The sequence below is a fragment of the Lycium ferocissimum genome, chromosome 10, assembly GCF_029784015.1.
Source record: "Lycium ferocissimum isolate CSIRO_LF1 chromosome 10, AGI_CSIRO_Lferr_CH_V1, whole genome shotgun sequence".
In the NCBI taxonomy this organism is placed as follows: domain Eukaryota; kingdom Viridiplantae; phylum Streptophyta; class Magnoliopsida; order Solanales; family Solanaceae; genus Lycium; species Lycium ferocissimum.
Window position 1 is genome coordinate 20941019 of NC_081351.1, and position 19919 is coordinate 20960937.

Genomic DNA, 19919 nt, shown 5'->3' on the forward strand with positions numbered 1-19919 from the left:
ACAACAAAATATCACCTCAAACTGATGCTTACAACATCGAGAATAATACTGGGTATGAGAGGCTCATTAAGAAAAAGTTCTTCTTCTTCTTCTACGTTCAACTTAATTTGTTGCACCAATCTTTTCTATCATCACCTGTATGGCAAAACAAAATTATTTTCTTTTGATAGAAGAAAAGTACAAATAGACATAATGGTCAATAACAAGAAGAGGAGAATGAAGTCTAACATCGATTTGTTTATATGTCAGTCCGGTATATATATATATATATATATATATATAAGACATTAAGAAGTTAAGCTTCATTCGAATTCAAAATCATATAAGTTTGTTAGAAATAGTTCTTCAATCAAATTGGTATCTAGGTTGGCATGACCTGTCGTAAGCCCTTCAGTCTCACATCTATGATTATCAACATACTTTCCTATCTTCCAAAGGTTATATCCAACCTTTCGGCCTCGAACAAACCATAGACAACCTAATAAATTATAAAACCTGCATCTCACAACCCATAGAATTTTGTTTGACGTTACCACCTCGAACTCTTTATTTTTGCGCAAACTCCCAATCGTCACGGCCCGTTTCAACTTTGCTTTGCTGCTAAAATACATATTTTTTTCCAAGTCTTTTTTGGCATCCTCGGACCAAACTGAACAACATCCCATCTCAGATTCTCGTGTAGAGATAAAAATATCTTCCTCATTCTCCAATGTTGTAAAGTAGGGTATATCATGACATGTAGTTTCGGACACACCATGACCAAATTGATTATGAGGATTTATGCCAATATTATTTTGAAGTAAATCTCCAATATCATAGATATCTTCATCAGGTTGACTTTCTATTTCACTCTCTTCATCATCTCCTGAAGGATCGTCATCCTCTGAACTTTTAGAGCTAATTTCAGCATTTGCATCATTATACAAATCAACGTTGGCCTCTGTTTCTCCGTGGAGAAAAGGAAGGAACCATGTTAATAAATTGTAGTAAGATTGTAGGATATATAAGAAAGTTTTTTATCGATCTTAGCAAAAAATTTATACGAGTACTAACACATTTAAAAGTTAAAAAATGCAACAATTTTGAGGTTTCTAATAAACCAGTTCTAGCACTAAATAATAGTGCAACAATTAAAAACATGTAAAGTGCAACAATTGGTAGTACAAATATCTTCTTGGGAGTACATGTAATTTGACTAATTTTTTCGTTGAAGATATATAAACCCAAGCTATCGGAAAACTATAATTTGTTGCTTTACCTGACCTCATATTCTCTGTGGTTACTACTAATATGTCTTTGATTACTTAAGCCTTCATCAAATGATCGATAACCATGCCTGCTAGGACCTGCACCAAATGATTGACGGAAACCATGTGTTGCACTATATGATGACACATCGGTGTGATATTGATTGTAGAAATTTGGATTGTCGTGCATCGGCAATTGGAACGATGGTTGAATAATCGGTTTTGCAAAATGAGGTTGACTGGCCATAGAAAATCCATAATTTTGAGCCAACAAATTCATGTGATAACCATATTGACCACTCATTTGAAATACATTATTTTGATTTGTTGACTTGGTCTTTACATAAATCTCCAAAATATTTATATCGATTTTATCTGCAAATTTTTGAGGTATGGCAAAAAATTGTAGCAAGGACTGGTCATTCTCAATTTTAAACTAAATGAACCTTGTATTGTTACCTTGAAATGAGCATGGATATTTTCCAGAAATATCGATTTGAATATTTTCACTATCTGTCCCCATTTTCTCATGCAATAGTTCAACCAATTCAACATAGTTTGTTGAAATAGACATGCTAATCATTTTGGCACCTTCAGTATACTTGAATCCATTCATTTCAATAATTATTTTGCCACTCCAATACAAAGCAACCATCGCATTATGTTCAAAATTGGCCATCTTTACTCCTACACACGACAATAAGACACTTACTATCATTAATATAATAGAAAAATAAATTAAAACTATAGTCTTATTTTAACATATTACAACATATTTGACGTAATTAACTCATACCTGTTGAATTTTTGAATGTTGTTCCAACAATAGGCCACACAAGTAGAAGCTTTGCTGAAAATTGTTGGAATGTGTTTGAACATTCGTTAGTAAGAAAAGAAAAGATAGAAAGAGAAAGTCTACCTTCTCTCTAAAAAGTCAAAATTACCTTTACCAAATTATAACCGTTACAAACCCAACCAGCCTTCACCGATGCCGGTGACCCTCCAATGACGATGACACACCAACTGAGCAACCCTCTAGAACCACCCGCCATCGCGGAGGCTGTAGCAGGTGGCTCTTATGCCACCACTCTATCGGAATCTCCAAAACAATCAATTCATGGCAAGGAAAACTGCTCATAATGGATTACCAGCTCTCTTATTCAAAACTCGAGACTACTACAGTCCGATGGCTAATCTATGTAGACGGACCATTGTCGGACGCTACTTGAAATCAAGACCCCAAATTGACACAATTAGATCAAAATTTGATGAAAAATTCTCTCTAAAAGGTACAGTCAAGATTGGGGTGTTTGATAATTTTAACATATTTTTGACTTTCAATAATGATGAAGATTTCAATGTTATTCTCTACAAAAGAGCAATTGATCTTGATGGGTATCAAATTTGGTTTCAAAAATGGTCACTAGACTTCAAACCCGAAGAAGATATTCCGATTGTGCCGGTGTGGTTGCTACTGTCAGGACTACCATTTCATATACACACATGGCACTACGTGAAGCAAATCACTGAGGCAGCAGGTACTCCTACTGAGCTTGACACAACCACTGAAACTATGAACAGACCAAGCATGGCAAAGGTACGAGTTGAAATTGATCTTATGAAACCTTTAGTTCATAAAGTTTGGATTGTAACTGAAGATGAAAATGATCCCATAAGAGGTTTTGTTCAAAAAATTGAATATGAAAATATCCCCAAATACTGTAAACATTGTAAAAAACTTGGGCATGCTCTGATGGAGTGCTGAGTGTTGGGGAAGAAAAAGCAAAACGAGAAGAAAGAGGCTGAGAGGATTAAGCAACACAATACTCTAATCGAGCAGGCTAATCCCTCTGGCCTTGAAGCCCAAAATGACGAGAGTGATAAGACGAAAGAGAGAGAGCAGGGTAGGAAGAAAAAAGAAGTTATTGGTGGACCTGATTTTCAAAGAGGAAGGGAGCCTAATAGAAGAAACTTTTATAAAGATCAAAGGGGTAAAAGTGCTTCTGCCAAACAGAATAGAGGGAAAAGCATTCCTCCAAAACAGTCTTTCAAGCCAACTGGTGTTATTTTTGGAGTGGATAAGACTCATCCCTCTAACTACATCAATAATGAGGATCAGAATACTGTCAAGGATCAAGATGCTATCTTGGATCAGGAAAAAGATGTAGAAAGGGAGGAAGTCATGGTTAACTCTGTGCAAAACGTGGAAAATGAGTACATCATTCAAGATGATGGGAGGAAAAAGTGACCAGAATAAAAAGGGTGAAGGTGATCTTATAATCAATACTGCTAATGATGATAAAATGCTAGAGGGTCAAACAATTGGTGGTGATGAAGTGGAGACCATAGCTACACCTTGTGAGGGTAATAAATCTATCACTTACCTCAATGATCTGCAAGTTATAATTAATCAAGAGGAATGGCAGACTATTAGTAGTAGAAAAAAAAGGAGATCCCAAAGAAAGGATATGAGTAATTTGGAGAAAGGGGACACACACAAGGACTAGAACAAGAATCAGATTCAGGACCATGATTCAGGATTAGGGCCCAAAATCAGTGACACATCTCAACAACATCTGATGAATGGGCTGAAGAAGCATCTACTGAGGATAATGCTTCTGATGAGTCCTCGGAGGGTTCTATGAAAGAAGAGGTTGAACAAGTAGATGACTGCACAAGCAGAGTTAACACTGGAAAAAAGGTAGGAAAAAGTGACATGAATACAAGGAAAGACCTTAGTTTTGAGGCTGTTACTAAACATCAGAAAGCAAAGCAGGATCAGAAACCTCCTTTAACTAGGAGACAAAAGAAGAACCTAAAAAAATTTCCAATAAGCACCTTAATGATTAAGGTACTTAATTGGAACATTAGGGGCATGAAGTCCCAGGCAGCTACTGAAAGACTTGAAAACACCATCAACCAATACGAAGTTTCTTTGTGGCAATTCAAGAACCTTTCATCAAAGAGGAAAAAATTGACGATAATAGACAAAACCTTGGCATGCAAGGTTGTTTTGTGAATAGCAGCAGCAAAATTTGGATTTTTTGGGGTTTTGACATTAAATGTGATGTGTATGCTAATGATGATCAAATGCTCACTTGCAAAATATGTCATAACAATAGTGATAAGGACTTTTTCATATCAACTGTCTATGCTAAATCCAGGTCTGCAGGAAGAGTCCAGTTATGGGAACATATGAGGGCTTTTGCATCTACTATTAATCACCCTTGGATGGTGTGTGGAGACTTTAACTGTATAGTGAGCCCAGAGGAGAAATATGAGGGAACACCACACAAACTCAGCTAAAGCTTGGATTTCATTGAATGTATTACGGATTGTGGGCTTGCTGATATGGGCTACAGTGGAAATCCATTTACTTGGTGCAATGAAAGAAAAGAGGAGGAGATCATATGGAAAAGATTGGACAGCATGATTGCCAATGATGAAATGGGGGCTATGTTCTCCTCTATATTAGTCCAACACATTGCTAGAGTGAGCTCAGACCACTGTCCATTACTTATAAATCTTCAAGATTAGAATGTCAACACTATTAAGTATTTCAAGTTCTTAAACTTCTGGACTGAGAAGGATGATTTTCAGGATTTAGTAAAGGAACACTGGAATCAACAGATTGATGGGAATATTTTTTGGATAATTCAGCAAAAAATGAAAAGAGTGAGCAAGGCCTTGAGTGATTGGTCAAGGAATAAAATTGGAGACATTTTTATCAAAACAAGCCAACTGGAGGAACATGTTTCAGATTCAGAAGAGATTTACACGAGATCTTTGGCTCAGGATGATATAATGACTTTGAATAAAGCAAAGGCTGATCTGGTCTTGCATCTCAAAACAGTTGATGCTTATTGGAGACAAAAAGCTCATCTCAAGTGGCAATTAGAGGGTGATGAAAACACTAAATATTTTCACTCTGTGGTTAGAGGAAGAAGACATCATATGAAAATTCATAGAATTAAAAAAGGTGATAATTGGCTAGATGAAGAGGATCACATTGCCAATGCTGCTGTGGAGTTCTACCAAGACCTCTTCTCTCAAAGTCATGCTTATATTGATTTGAGTGTGATGGAGTGCATCCCAAAATTTATTAGCAATGATGAGAACAAATTTCTCATTTAAGGATATCACCAGTGAAGAGGTCAAAGAAGCTTTGTTTGATATTGATTCCAATAGCTCTGCTGGACCTGATGGTTTCTCAAGCCTGCTTTTCCAAAAATGTTGGGATATAGTTGATAAAGATATGATCAACATGGTGAGAGGGCGTGCTTAAAGGGCATCCAATGCCTAAGTATTTCACCAGCACCTGTCTAGTGCTAATTCCAAAGGTCCAGCACCCCCAAGAGTTCTCTGAATACAGACCTATCAGCTTAAGTAATGTTACTCATAAGATTGTGTCAAAAGTTTTGAATAACAGGCTGTCTAAGGTCCTCCCTAATATAATATCTTAGAATCAGAGTGGGTTCCTGAAGAATAGGGCTATAGGGGAGAATGTTCTTTTAGCACAAGAAATTTTTCATGAAATTAGGAAGCCTAACAAAGGAGGAAATGTTGTGATAAAGCTTGACATGAATAAGGCTTATGACAGAATTTCATGAAACTTTATCTGTGCAGTTATGAGGAAAAAGGGATTTAGTGAGCATTGGATTTTTATTATTTGGAATCTCTTATCTAATGCTTGGTATTCTATCATCATAAATGGAAAAAGAAATGGTTTTTTCAAGTCTCAAAGGGGTGTCAAGCAAGGTGATCCAATATCACCATCCCTGTTCATCATTGCGACTGAGGTGTTATTAAGGAAACTAAACAAATTGTTTGATGACTCTAGATTCAATGGTTTCAACATGAATGATAATGGTCCTACCATAAACCATCTCTCCTATGCAGATGATTTAATAATTTTCTGCTCAGGGAAGTCCTATACTCTGAATAAGATCATGCAGTGCCTAAAAGATTATCAAGAGAATTCTGGTCAACTGATCAGTATAGGCAAAAACTGCTTTTTAATGGACAATTCCATTTCTTAAAAAAGAATCAAGATTGTGGAAGGGATATTAAAGTTTCAGAGAGCTGAATTCCCAATCACCTACTTGGGATGCCCCATTTTTGTGGGAAGGAAAAAGATCTAATATTTTAGTTTCATGGCCACAAAAATTTTGCAAAAACTTGACTCCTGGCAGTGTAAAACTCTGTCAAGTAGTGGTAAAATGATTCTCATAAAACATGTTTTATCTTCTATCCCTGTACACTTACTGTCTATATGTATGCCTCCTAAAACAATTTTTAAACAAATTGAAAGTATTTTTGCTAAATTTTTCTGGGGACAGTGTGATGGTAAATACAAGTATCATTGGTCTTCTTGGTCTAACTTTTGCTTGCCCACAGATGAAGGAGGTATTGGAGTGAGATCACTATAAGAAATTGCATATTCCTTCCAGCTAAATTATGGTGGATTTTCAGAACCTCCAAGTCATTATGGACTGAATTCATCAGGGCCAAGCATTCAATTAGACTACATCAGTGGCAAGAAAGTGGAACTATACACATTCTCACACTTGGAGGAAGCTAATGAAAATCAGAAACAAAGTGGATCACCTAATACATTGGAAAATCAACAGAGGCAACTCAAATATTTGGAAGAACAACTGGATGGGATGTGGAATCCTAGCACAGCCTAGTGGCACTAATACTTTAATCAAAAGCTACATCAACACCTATATTCATCAAAGCAGCTGGAATACCAACAAGTTATTAAAGATATTGCTTATGAGTGTGGTGGCCAAGATTTAGGAAGTGAAGATCCACTCTCAAGAAATGGATGATCAACTTATTTAGAGTGTCACTAGTGATGGAAAATTCAGTTGCAAATCAGCATGGAATGCCATAAGAGAAGCAAACAACACCTCTTTGACCAATAAGAAAATATGTCATAAAAAGATGCCATTCAAAGTCTCTTTCTTCATTTGGGGACTATTTAGGCATAGTGTGGCTGTTGATGACAATCTCAAGAGAATAAAAATTCAATTAACATCAGAATGTTCTTGTTGCAGGTCTGGAAAGCAGGAAACTCAGGAGCATTTATTCAACAAGAGCATGATTAGAGTTGAAGTATGGAAGCATTTTGCACAGATGCTTGGCATTGCAGAAGGACATGGGAATATCAGGCAAAGGTTACTATCATGGTGGCTGACAAAGAATAAGAATCCCATCCAAAGCATGATTCTACAAATTCTATCTTGTATCATTATTTGGCATATTTGGAAGGAAAGATGTAAGAGTAGATATGAGAATTATAACATGTCAAGATACAAAATTATCAACAATATCTGCCAACAGACTGTGATGGTGGTACATAAGCAATTCAAGGATATCACACCTTTCATGGATTAGAGGAAACTGTTGGAGATCAGTGAGCAAGCTTAGTATCATATTAACACTATTCTTGTAAGGTGGAAGTTCCCTGTATCTGGATCTGTTAAATTAAACACAGATGGTTGTTCCAAAGGCAATCTAGGGCCTAGTGGAGGTGGGGGATTAGTTAGAGATCACAAGGGGAACCTAATAACTGCATATGTGACTTGTCTTGGTAACACAAACAACATGGCAGACGCAATTGCTATGAAGATTGGAATTGAATGGTGCTTGAATAAAGGCATCAACAAACTGGAAATTGAGAGTGATTCAAAAATGCTAGTGGACTGGATTCTTAACAGAGCCAAGCCTCCTTGGAGACTGATGATCATTTTCGAGCAAATACAAGACAGTCTGGAACACATACAAGAGAAGTCCATACAACACTGCTTTAGGGAGTGCAACAGAGCAGCTGATAGACTTGCTAATTGGGGTCTAGAATGTGGAAGTATTGTATGGATGAATAGCTTCATGGATTTACCAAAAGATACAAAGGGAGAGATCAAGGTTGACAAAATGCAGCTACCATCTTTCAGGAATTCTGTAGTGAAAAACTCCTTCTATGTGAGTAGATCAATGTATAGGAACTACCTTTTTGATATCCCTTGATTTCATCTTGTGTGAATGTGAAGATACTAGCTTTATCTTCACTGTAAGATAGAATTTTCTTTTGAGAGCTAACATGAAATCCTACTTAGATAAGGTGGAGTATGTTCTACCACGTAGGTGCAGGGTGTCGTAACCTTGTATATGCTTTTGCCCACATGAATAAAATCTCAAGTCATTCTCCAGGGGAGATGGCTAGTTAAAGAAAAAAAAAATGTTTGAACATTCGTTTCATACATTATATTTTATAATGATCTGCGGTTTTGTTCGAAAAGTATGAGGAAGAGGGACTTTAGCATTTTTTTCGTTATTTTGTGTCACGTTTTACAAATAAAACGTAACTATAGATAACGTTTTATAGTCAAATCATTCAGAAGGATTCCCAATTTGCAGGATTCTTTGCAAGATTTGATTGCATGTGCCTAGTTTCAGAAGAAACGTTACTGCCAATTATGTTTTATGCTGAAGTTGTAATTGCGGTTATGACTTTAGGATCAGTCGATGTCAGATTTCATAGAAAGATTGTTTGTACCTGGAATTTCTAAATTCGTTACTGTCAGTAACGTATTAGCCATAATACGTTATCGGCAGTAACGAATTATATTTTAACGCCATTAACCCGTGACTTTTTGTCCGTTCGAATTTTTGAATAAAATAATATTTAATTTGTTACTCAGGAATATGTTTATGCTAGTTCTGTTAACTTTCAAAAAAAATTATTATTTTGGAGAATTGGCTCAAATAATAGCTTACTTCGGTCAAAAATCCTTCACTTCAATATTACTTTGGCTCTATCTAGTTCTTATAATTTTGGAAAACATAATTGTTTTTGTTACCTCATTTAATTTGACTTGCAAACCTTAAGACTTAAGTGCTATTTATTTCCTTAGAATTTTAAACATCGCCAAGTAACTATGAAGTTGTGCTAATACATTGTATCTAGACTTGCTTGAGATCTAACTTCTGAGAAGTCATTTACCTATATGTATTCTTCAGTTTTCTCACTGATAAAAAACGTATAACTATACAACTGAGTTCATGGAGGAATTAAATTGTAGTGTTTCACTAAGGGTTGTGCGGGAAACATAATAGGTGTCATTAATATGATGGTTTTAATTTATTTATTTTATTAGAAAACGTAACTAAATCTTTGTACAGAAAAGTTGTTATAGTATTTTTTGCTTGAATGATACAAAAGTCGTTTAACTTTTGATGAATAATATGGTAATTCAATTTTTCCCTTTTAGGCTTCCTACTTATACAATAAAATATGATATGCTGATATTACTATTAATGTGGAAGATCAAAGAAACAAACAGTAATGAATAAAATAGCTCTGGATATTACTAGTTTCCTTACTATTAATGGGGAAGATGAAAAGAAAAAAAAATGAATAGAGAATGAAATAAATGTAGGTAATTACTAAGCAAATTTACACCTACAATAATTATGGGTAGATGGAAGAATTCTCTACATTCACTTTCAATGTACTAAGAAATAGTAATTATTTATTCAACCTTTATGTAATTTAAATTTTAACTATTTAATTAAATTTTGATTTAGTCAGGGAAAAATGTTAATTCAACTTTGAAGGTGGGAGCTTCCTATTTTTAGTATAAATAATATATTATGATATGATATGATATGGTGATACAATTGCTATTTAAAGAATATTCAACATGAAAGCAAGTAATATAACTAGAGCACTCGAACTTAACAAAAAAGACATACGGAGGAGGAAATGGCACATAAATGACTCTTATGATCTTATATAGTAATGCTAAAATCATATGGACATGGTGGAGTAGTCACTTCAACAGATCCTTCAAGCATTTGAGCAACTTTCCTCATAGTAGGCCTCATCGACGGATCCTCTTGAATACACCAAATACCAACCATCACGAACCTCTGGAGCTGCTTCTTATCATTCAAGGCCTCAATATCATTTTCCACCATAGCTTCCAATTTTCCTTCTTGAAAGCAATCCACAACCCAATCCGTAAGAATTGCCTCTGCCCCATAGCTTTCCTCATTCTCATAATTTTTCCGACATGTGATGATCTCTAGTAGCAATACACCAAAGCTGTAAACGTCCACCTTAACCGTGACCTTACTATTCCTGAACCATTCTGGAGCAACATAACCTCTTGTTCCTCTAATATTAGTAAGCGTTCGACTCTGGTTAATCATCATCAGTTTAGACAATCCAAAATCTGATATTCGAGCAACGTGATAATCATCAAGGAGAATGTTTTGAGGTTTTATGTCGCAATGGATAATCTGTATGCTGCACTCTTCGTGGAGGTATGCAAGTCCCCTTGCAATCCCCGTTGCAAAATTTGTCCTCTGGCTCCAAGTAGGCTTCAGATCACCAAAAATGAAACTCGCAAGAGTTCCATTACTCATATACTCGTAGACCAACAAACGATGAGGTCCCTCGTTACAATACCCGATCAGCCGGACCAAATTCTTGTGATGAGTCTGGCTAATCACATTTACTTCAGTCATGACTTCCTTCTCTGCTTCATGAGCAACTCTATCCAGCTTCTTTATAGCGACTACATTTCTTGAACCGATAGGCATTACCCCTTTGTAAACAATCCCAAATGCACCCCTCCCTAGCTCTTCCTTGAAGTCTTTTGTGGCCTCTACAAGCTCTTTATATGTAAAACTATGACACGTAGAGTTTGCCACGCTGCTCATAGAGCTTGATGTCTTCGCTTTCATTTTGTAAATATGGAAGAATCCCCAACAAAATACACCAACGAAAAGAAAATTTACCAAGACCGAGCTTCCTAAGAGCGCGGACAATACAACAGCCCAATTTCGCCAATTCTTGCTTTGACGAGATGCTGGATTATTGGGAAGGCCAGGACTTAGAGGAGGAACACCATTTTTCCTTTTTTTGATAAAAGCCGTTGAATTCAGATTGGTGTCTATTCTCCCGTTCGACAAAGGCAGCTTCTTTTTCCAGCAGCTATTGCTTCTATAAATGGCAACAGCACAAAAACAATCATTCAAACATGCACTTTGGCATTCTTGTTCAGTTGAAGGATTAATTTGCTGAAAATCAGATTTTGGCCAATCAGTATCACGAATCGTGATAAAACTGTAAAAATCTTCAGGTGAACCCCTTCCAACTTCATCACAACTTATAGAAAAATCTGGTTTGCAGTCGCCATAAGCATTGTTCGGATCAACCAGTGAATATCCTTCTGGACAGTTACAATCTGGTCTATCGTTTGGGCCAAGATTGCATACATTGTTGTAACCACATGCCCCGGGTCCTTTTTCTCCATCAATTTCAATGCATATATTATTCGGTTGAGACCACAGAATATTCCAGCCACTGCTATTAGCAATCCTTGAATGATAATAATAACTAAGAACTCCATCAAAGTTAAGAGTCACACGATGGTAATTTTGTGTAGCTGGAGGAATGGAACGGGTAGGAAGACTTTCCCTTTGATTGTTTCGCCTCAATACGTACATCACGCCTTTCTCTTCGAAAACCAATTTATCCCCAGAATTTGTTTCATTTGTTGAGTCAGAGGTACCACTGTTATAGTACACATCATCATAGTCTGAATTAGAAGGCGCACTTTGTGTAACAAGCACCAAATTCCCATTATCAAGCATGCGAAGATAAAACCTACCTGTCGAAGGATAACATATTTCAATCATTAAAATTGTACACTCTCTAACAGTTAGGAGAGAGTCCGTGTTGAGACATATAACGACAACTACACCTCAATTCCAAACAAGTTGGATTCTGCTTGTATGAATCCTCACCAATCATGTTTCTCCATATAATTTCATCTAATACCATACAAATCTCAAATATGGGGCTAAAAAACTCCTAGAAAGCATAGAATATAAACTAACATATACTAACATGACTAAAATTTCTTCCGAACTCCAACTCATCAGCCTAATCCATATTGGAAGGCACACTTTGTGTAACAAGCACCAAATTCCCATTATCAAGCGCACGAAGCTAAAACCTACCCGTTAAGATATAGTCATCATCATATTTTATACTAAAAGTGGAAAGCTCCCACCTTCAAAGTTGGATTGTCATTTTGCCCTCACTAAATCAAAATTTAATTAAATAGTTAAAATTTAAATTACATAAAGGTTGAATAAATAATTACTATTTCTTAGTACATTGAAAGTGAATGTAGAGAATTCTTTCATCTACCCACGATTATTGTAGGTGTAGCTTCGCTTTGTTATTACCTATATTTATTTCATTCTTTATTCATTATTTTTTTTTTCATCTTCCCCATTAATAGTAAGGAAAATAGTAATATCCAGAGCTATTTTATTCATTTCTGTTTGTTTCTTTGGTCTTCCACATCAATAGTAATCTCACCATATCATATTTTATTGTACAAGTAGGAAGCCCTAAAAGGGAAAAATTGAATTACCATATTATTCATCAAAAGTTAAACAACTTTTGTATCCTTCAAGCAAAAAATGCCATAACAGCTATTTTGTACAAAGATGAAGTTCCGTTTTCTAATAAAATAAATAAATTAAAACCAGCATATTGATGACACTGGGTTTCCAGCTAAATTGAAATGCACAGCCCTTAGTGAAACACTACACTTACAATTAATTTAATTCTTCCATGAACTCAGTTGTATAGTTGTACGTTTTTTATCAGTGAGAAAACTGAAGAATACAAATAGGTAAATGACTACTCAGAAGTTAGATCTCAAGCAAGTCTAGATACAATGTATTAGCACAACTTCATAGTTACTTGGCGATGTTTAAAATTCTAAGGAAATAAATATAATTAATTTAATTCTTCCATGAACTCAGTTGTATAGTTGTACTTTAAAATTCATATTAAACGAGGCAACAAAAACAATTATGTTCACCAAAAGTATAAGAACCGGATAGAGCCAACGCAATATTGAAGTGAACAACAACGGTGAAGTCCACGATTTACAGCTTTTAAGGGCAATTTTTTGAGATTTACCCTTCTATTTTTGTATGTAGGTACTGATCTAGCAATAGCTGAACCATATATTTTTCTACAAAAAGCTCCATTTTGGGATGAGGATGTGTCCTCTAAATTTATATTATATTTAAAGATATTTTGGAGGTATTCATAAATGTACATAAATCTGATTTTAAAGATTTCATCTTTTGTAGTTTATAATTGTAAAAATTTCATCTTTCGTAGGATTCCAGTAACGAGGTTGTATGAAAAACTATATATATGTACTGAATGAGGCAAAAAAAGGAAGAATCAAGTCAGCACGTAAAATCGTTGAAGAACATGTATGAAGAGGATCAAATGATCATAAATTCAAGGAACCTTAAGCACGATTTCAATTTTTTAGTAACCAACAAGCTCTAGAAGAGGAGTCAGAATTTGAAGCTTGTGGGTTTGGGGTTTTAATTTTTAAATTTACTGGGTTTTAAATTAATAATTTGTACATATTTGACAAAAAAAATTAATAAAAATATATGGTTCGGACCAAAGCTACCACGTTCGGCCGAACCCATGCCCGAAGAGCTAACTCCGCCCCTGACAAGCTCCATATCTCAAATGTCCCTATTTATTTTGGAATTTCTATGTTAAATATATACATCAATCTTATTTTTTTTTCTTTTCTGGTTATCCTAAATAATAGTAGTTTGTGACAACCTATTTTCCCGCATCAACAACTGTTTGTTACATGATGATTAGAAAATATGAATTTCCACAAATGTTTTTGGTCAAAAAAGGTGATTGAATCACAGGACATACACCAAAATCGTCTACGAAGTAGTATTATGTGTATGCGCCTTACAATATAAAGTTACATAATTGTAAATAGTATCTAACTTAATTTAATTATTCAATCCACACATAACCAATTGTTTCTAATTTATGTATTAGGCTACTACTAATAAATAAGATTAATATTCATTATTCTTGCAAACTTGCACTTTTGTATACTTTGATTCCTACTTTTTGGTTCAATATATATTTTTTGGATGTCTACAATTTTTGTATCAATTAACATGGGATATACGTGCAACGCACGTATCCAGAAACTAGTATAATTAAATAATTGAAAGTGTGCTCTCGCTAACAGTTAACCATTTGGCTCGTGGAAAAGAATTAGATCACACATGAGTCTGCATGTCGAGACATACAACAACTACGCCTCAATCCCAAACAAATTTGGTTCGGTTGTATGAATTCTCACTGACCACATTTCTCCAAATGAATTCATCTCAGACCAATATTATAAACATTACTTTACTACTATATCGAAATGAGACTTGGGGGGTGTATGAACATAGCAAAGATTAGTTGTACAGAAAGTAAAGGGGATGGTACTATAAATGTGGGCCCTCTCTCAATGGTGATTAAATTATTTTGGTGTTCCCCTATAAGGCTATAAGCCAATAACACGTGTATTACCTCTTAAAACGCGTGTACTTCCAAATGTTACTCTTCTTTTCCTTTCATTTTACCCACAGCCCACATGTTGCTTCACTTCTCTCTGCAGCTACAACTGCTCTCTCTGTTGCTCTCTTCCACGTACTGTTGCTTCTAAATATCAGGTATTACATTGACTTAATAATTCAGGTGCAAATACCTCGATTCTGGGTTGACATGGACAAGATTGAAAGCTTGATAGCCAATTGAAACTGGATTATCATTTAAATAAATTACTACTTCTCTTTATTAATCCTATTCACATGATTCATTTACTTTATAGCATATTCATACACCTTTTTCTTCTCATTTCGTCTTTCAAGACATTGAATATAGTACGAAGTGGTCCATCCTCTGAAAGTTGAATTTGTTTTAAAACTATGATTTGTAAGCCCTTAAAGTGAGAGTGATGTTCATATTAGTATAGGGGAGTCTTGATGATTTTGTACTAAAGTAAATATAAAAGCTCTCATTTGGCAGCATATGTGAGTTGTAGTATAAGCAAATAAATTATGTTGTTTTGTGTCCCTAATTCAATAGTGTTTTCGTTAGCTTCATGTCCCTAATTCAACTGTGCATTCGTTAGCTACATTGGCCTTAAAGAATCCTTTTTTTTTTTTTTCATCCCTACACCAAAAGATATTAGAGAAATCATAAAAGTATTTAAGCCATTAGCCCCCCTATGCTACATAGATCCTTCAATGGCTTACTTGTGTCCAACGGGTATGGATACTTCATGCGGTTTTTCTAAATCTAAAACCTGAGAGAAAACTACATTTACCAATATGGGATAGCTATTAACACTCTTAATCAAATACTTTTGAGTAATACCTTCATAGTATCTGCTTCTAATGCCCACAGCTTAAGGGAAATTACAAAAGAACAGTATCATTTTTCAGTGGGGGAAGAGAAGATTTTATTGAGTCTAGAAATGGACAGTGCAATTTGACAAAGTTTCATGTGGTGGTAGTAGAGGAATCACAGACAGTTGTAGAGATCGCATGAGGCAAAGAGGACGAAGATGTGGTCTCTACTTTCACATTAAATTGAAAATCCTTTTGAATAAGTGTCTTGGGTTTGGAAAAGTTGCCCAAACTTTATCTTATTAACAGTGGTAAATCACATTGTAATTATAAGGAAAACAGTTTATATGTCTTTCCACTTATTAATTATGTTCAAAGTTATTCCCATGAGCATCCAACAACAGTAGTTCATGATTTGTCTGTGCGTGGCTTAAAATCTAAGGGAAGATTAATTTGTGACAAGATACTATGCTATCAAGACTATGTCTTTTTATGTTATATAGGGGTCTAATTAACTAATTCCTCCCCTCTTTGATAGTTTGATGTCATATAGGCTTTACACACATAGCTTTGCTTTTGGTGCTGAGATCAGGCTTTTGGTAAGATTGTGATTGTGTTATATAAACTTATTTTGATAGTTAATATGCTTACGAAAAAAATTCTACTACTATTTATCACAGTTTTAATAATCGTCTGGACTTTATCTTGTAATTGGAAGCTGCTTATATGCGAAAATGGCCAGAAAAGAAACGAAGTCTTTTGAGGTTTGTTCACTTTTATATACATTTCTTTTAGATGTTCATGACTAGTTCATTTACTTCTTTGTACTTTTTAGTATTTGATATGTTTCAAGAAGTAGTCTTGATACTGACATTTTTTTTTTACAGTAGCGAAGAAGAATAAACTGCACGTATAATTGAAAGAGTTTTCTTGAGTACTTCACTGTGAATTATTATGCTTTGAAGTTTTGATTGTGTTTGAGTCTCATTTTAGCAAAGTTCCACAAAACTAAAGAGTTTAACCTCTTAAAACTTGATAGTTTTTTTCAGACTTGAAGTTTGAACTTGGCTTTACTCTTAAGAAATGGGAAACAACATGGGTTGCCTAGAAGAACTTTACAAAGGCAGCTAACAGGAATACCACACAATAATTTCATTGTTACATCTTTTAATCTTTTTTTTTTTTTATTTTTTTTTATTTTTATTTTTTTAATTTTGAGCTATGTACGCTTATATTTTGTCTTTCCCATTTTTTAGGCAACTAAATTTCACGCCTTGGGTGTTTTTGAATTACATTGTAACCTAATAATACAATTTATATTTGCTGGTTACTCTATCCATAGTTAAAGTACGTTCACTCTCAAAAGCTTTCATCTCTTGAGATTACAAACGGAAGATACGTCAAATAGATTTAAAACAAATTTGTATCAGCATTGGAAGATTAGATTAGTTTCTTAACATTCAAGTTTGAGTAACTATAATTATAGTCATGATACGTAGAATATACTTTTGTATATGTTGCTAACTTGCTATAATACATGACAGATAGTATTTGCACACAACTTCTTTACTAGAATACTTTAGCTAAACAAGAAAACCATGTTGGGCTCGTGTAGCGCATGGGCTTGCCTTGCTAGTAAGAATAGAAGGGAAAAGGGTCAGATTTACCTCTCTACTTTCAAAAATTATTTACATTTAACCCCTAGTATACTTTACAAACAAAAATACCCCTGCTGTCAGCAACGTTGTTGAAAATGTCCCTTCGTTCGTTAATCCCTTCCGCCATGGCCAACAACATCCCACATGGCACGACATTCAGGTGAGGTGAATGGCACGTGGCATGCCACCTCACCACCCCAACCCAATTTTACTCTCCCTTCACGTAATCCGACCCTTTTTCCTTTTTAGCATAAAAGTCTCAAATAGCGCTAAAAGACTCCAAGAAAGCATTAAGCGTAGGATATAGAATGTACTAACATGACTAAAATTTATGTTGTTTGGACTCTCAAAAAATGTTGCCGCACTTGTGTCGGATTCTCCAAAAATGCACTACTTTTGGTGAATCCCACGCGAACCCGTCAACATCTCTGAAGAGTACGAGCAACATAGACTAAAACTAGTCAATTCATGATGAATCCTCATAATACAAATACTAGTGAGAGATAATATAATGAGACAATTAACTCAGTTGGTCGCACAATTCAACACATACCTTGAGTGAAATTAGCTTCTGATCTTTGCGAAACAAGGAAGCTTCCTCTTTCTAGTTCTTGATTTGGCAACAACGTATCAGTTGGATTTCTAAAGCTTTCCCACAATGAATCAGTAGAATCACTTCCCATGATAACAAAATTCCCAGTATCATTCATGAGGCCATAATCAATATTACTAACAACTAAATCAGTTTTCCAAAGGGTAGTCCCTTGAGGATCACTAAGTATTAGACCCCTTTGAGGATCAAGATTCAATCTTGATCCTTGTGGCACTGGATCACTCATATTTGCATGCCAGACTATGGTTTTTTCTTGTATTTTTGCATACCATATACCAAGCAAGAAGTGATCTTTATTATCTTGAAGTTTTTGGAACCCAAATGCAAAATCACCAGATGGTGAAAACCATGGAATACTTCCATCTGTTGCACTAATAGAACTATTAGTAGATATTCTACCATTATTTTGAGCTAAATTGTGTAATGGAATGAAAAAAAGAAGTAATATTACAAGAAAATAAGAAAAGGGAATAGCCATTGAAAGAGGAAATATGATTTGTTGAACAAATCAAGGACATCACTATATACAGAAGAAAAGTTGTACTATGAGTTTTGGATGAACTGTGAAGATTTCAGAGTCAACTTCTACTTTTCTCTGTTACGTTAATCATGAATGCTTTCTGCCCTTCAAGGGTATGACTAATAGTCCAATTGGCCAAGTTTCCAGGAAGCTTAAAATAGTTAAGACTAGACTATTCATATCAATAGTTTGTATTTATCAAATTAAAATTTGTAACTTCCTTTTTCATAAGTTGATACGCAAGGGCACCTTTTGAACTATATTGGTCAAACTTAAACTATTAACAAAGCATTTTTCAAATAATTTAGCCAAACACAAACTACTACTCCCCAAAGGATTGTTGATAATAAGTATTTCTTAAAATAAGTTGATTTCTGTAGTTTAACCACACAGACTAGAAAATCGTGGTTAGCTAGCGTTTTAGTTGGACGATGTTACATTTTATCTTTGAAGTCTTGAAAGGAAGTCTTCATTTCATGTTAGCGTTCAAGTGCCGATATCAAATATTCATATAAAGGGGCTATAAAGAAACTAGAATTTCACACCTAAGATTTCATACATAGAATTTGGACTGAGACCTAAAATAAATTTTGAACCCCCGCCCTTCTCTATTACACCAAAATATTTCCTTATGTCAAGAACATGGATTTCATACATAGAATTTGGACTATGACCTAAAATAAATTTTGAACCTCCTTTTCTATTACACCAAAATATTTCCTCATGTCAAGAACATTCAGTTGTTTATATATAACTCTATTTACTCGATATAATTTTTAATGAACCCTTTGTCACAACCTAACTCTGCCCCTGCATGCATGTAAGGGTTTATGAAAAACATTTGTATAGAGTAGTGATGCATGAAAGGAAGTTAAGGTTTTATTTCATTTTTTGCGTTTTTTTTTTTTATTTTAAAAGAGAAGATATTAATTAGACTATTGACTAGGTCAATTCTATAGTCGAAAAATTGATAAAACTAGGCAATCAACTCTGTGGTGCTAGATCTATTGTCTTGATGGAACATTCAATGTATCTTTAACCAAAGTAGTTGGGGAATTCAATATAACTGCTGATTCTTCTATGTCTATAACTGGAATAAAGAAAATATCAAGTATTTTGAAAGTGATCCTTTTCTTGTCTATTCCTAAAATTTCTACAAATGATAGGTAATGAAAACGCGCATATGTTTTAACTTTGAACAAAATATTTGCTTAGAAAAAACAAGATTTTGTGGAAAATACCTTCACTTATGATCTTGATCTTTTCTGACTCTTCATACTCCTTCCTGTCTTTATTTATCTGTCCTTTAAAATTTTGGCACTCATTAAAAAAAACTATTTAATGAAATTAATCTTAAGTGTTATTTGACTGGATTACCAATATCTTTTCCCTAAATGAGTAGTTAATGATAGTATGCCTTCTTGGAGCGTAGTAAGGATGGAATTAAAGAAAACAGTAACACCTTCTTGTTTATCTTTAAGTAACAAATATTTTGTGTTACACCCCTTTCTTCGCCCCCGAGCTAAACGCACAGAGTTTTATTATTTAAATGATTTTTTCAATTGAAGTGACAGTTTTGAGTAGGAATTATTTATTAATAGAGT

General features: G+C 34.7%; 1 protein-coding gene across 1 annotated transcript; it reads right to left on the bottom strand.

Annotated features, from left to right (window-relative positions):
• Positions 1–9918: 9918 nt before the first annotated feature.
• LOC132032777 (G-type lectin S-receptor-like serine/threonine-protein kinase RLK1) lies at positions 9919–18611 on the bottom strand. Its single transcript, XM_059422484.1, has 2 exons — positions 17736–18611; positions 9919–11932 (listed from the first exon to the last, which is right to left on the bottom strand). Exons 1-2 carry the CDS (start codon positions 18271–18273, stop codon positions 10044–10046), a joined length of 2427 nt encoding a protein of 808 aa, XP_059278467.1. The 5' UTR covers positions 18274–18611; the 3' UTR covers positions 9919–10043.
• Between the last annotated feature and the right edge of the window lie 1308 nt (positions 18612–19919).

Excerpts from the sequence above, each read along its gene's own strand:
- LOC132032777 (XM_059422484.1), bottom strand. The coding sequence starts at position 18,273 with ATGGCTATTCCCTTTTCTTATTTTCTTGTAATATTACTTCTTTTTTTC. Across the intron at positions 11,933-17,735 it reads AGAAGCTAATTTCACTCAAG|GTAGGTTTTATCTTCGCATG; the intron begins GTATGTGTTGAA and ends ATCCTTCGACAG.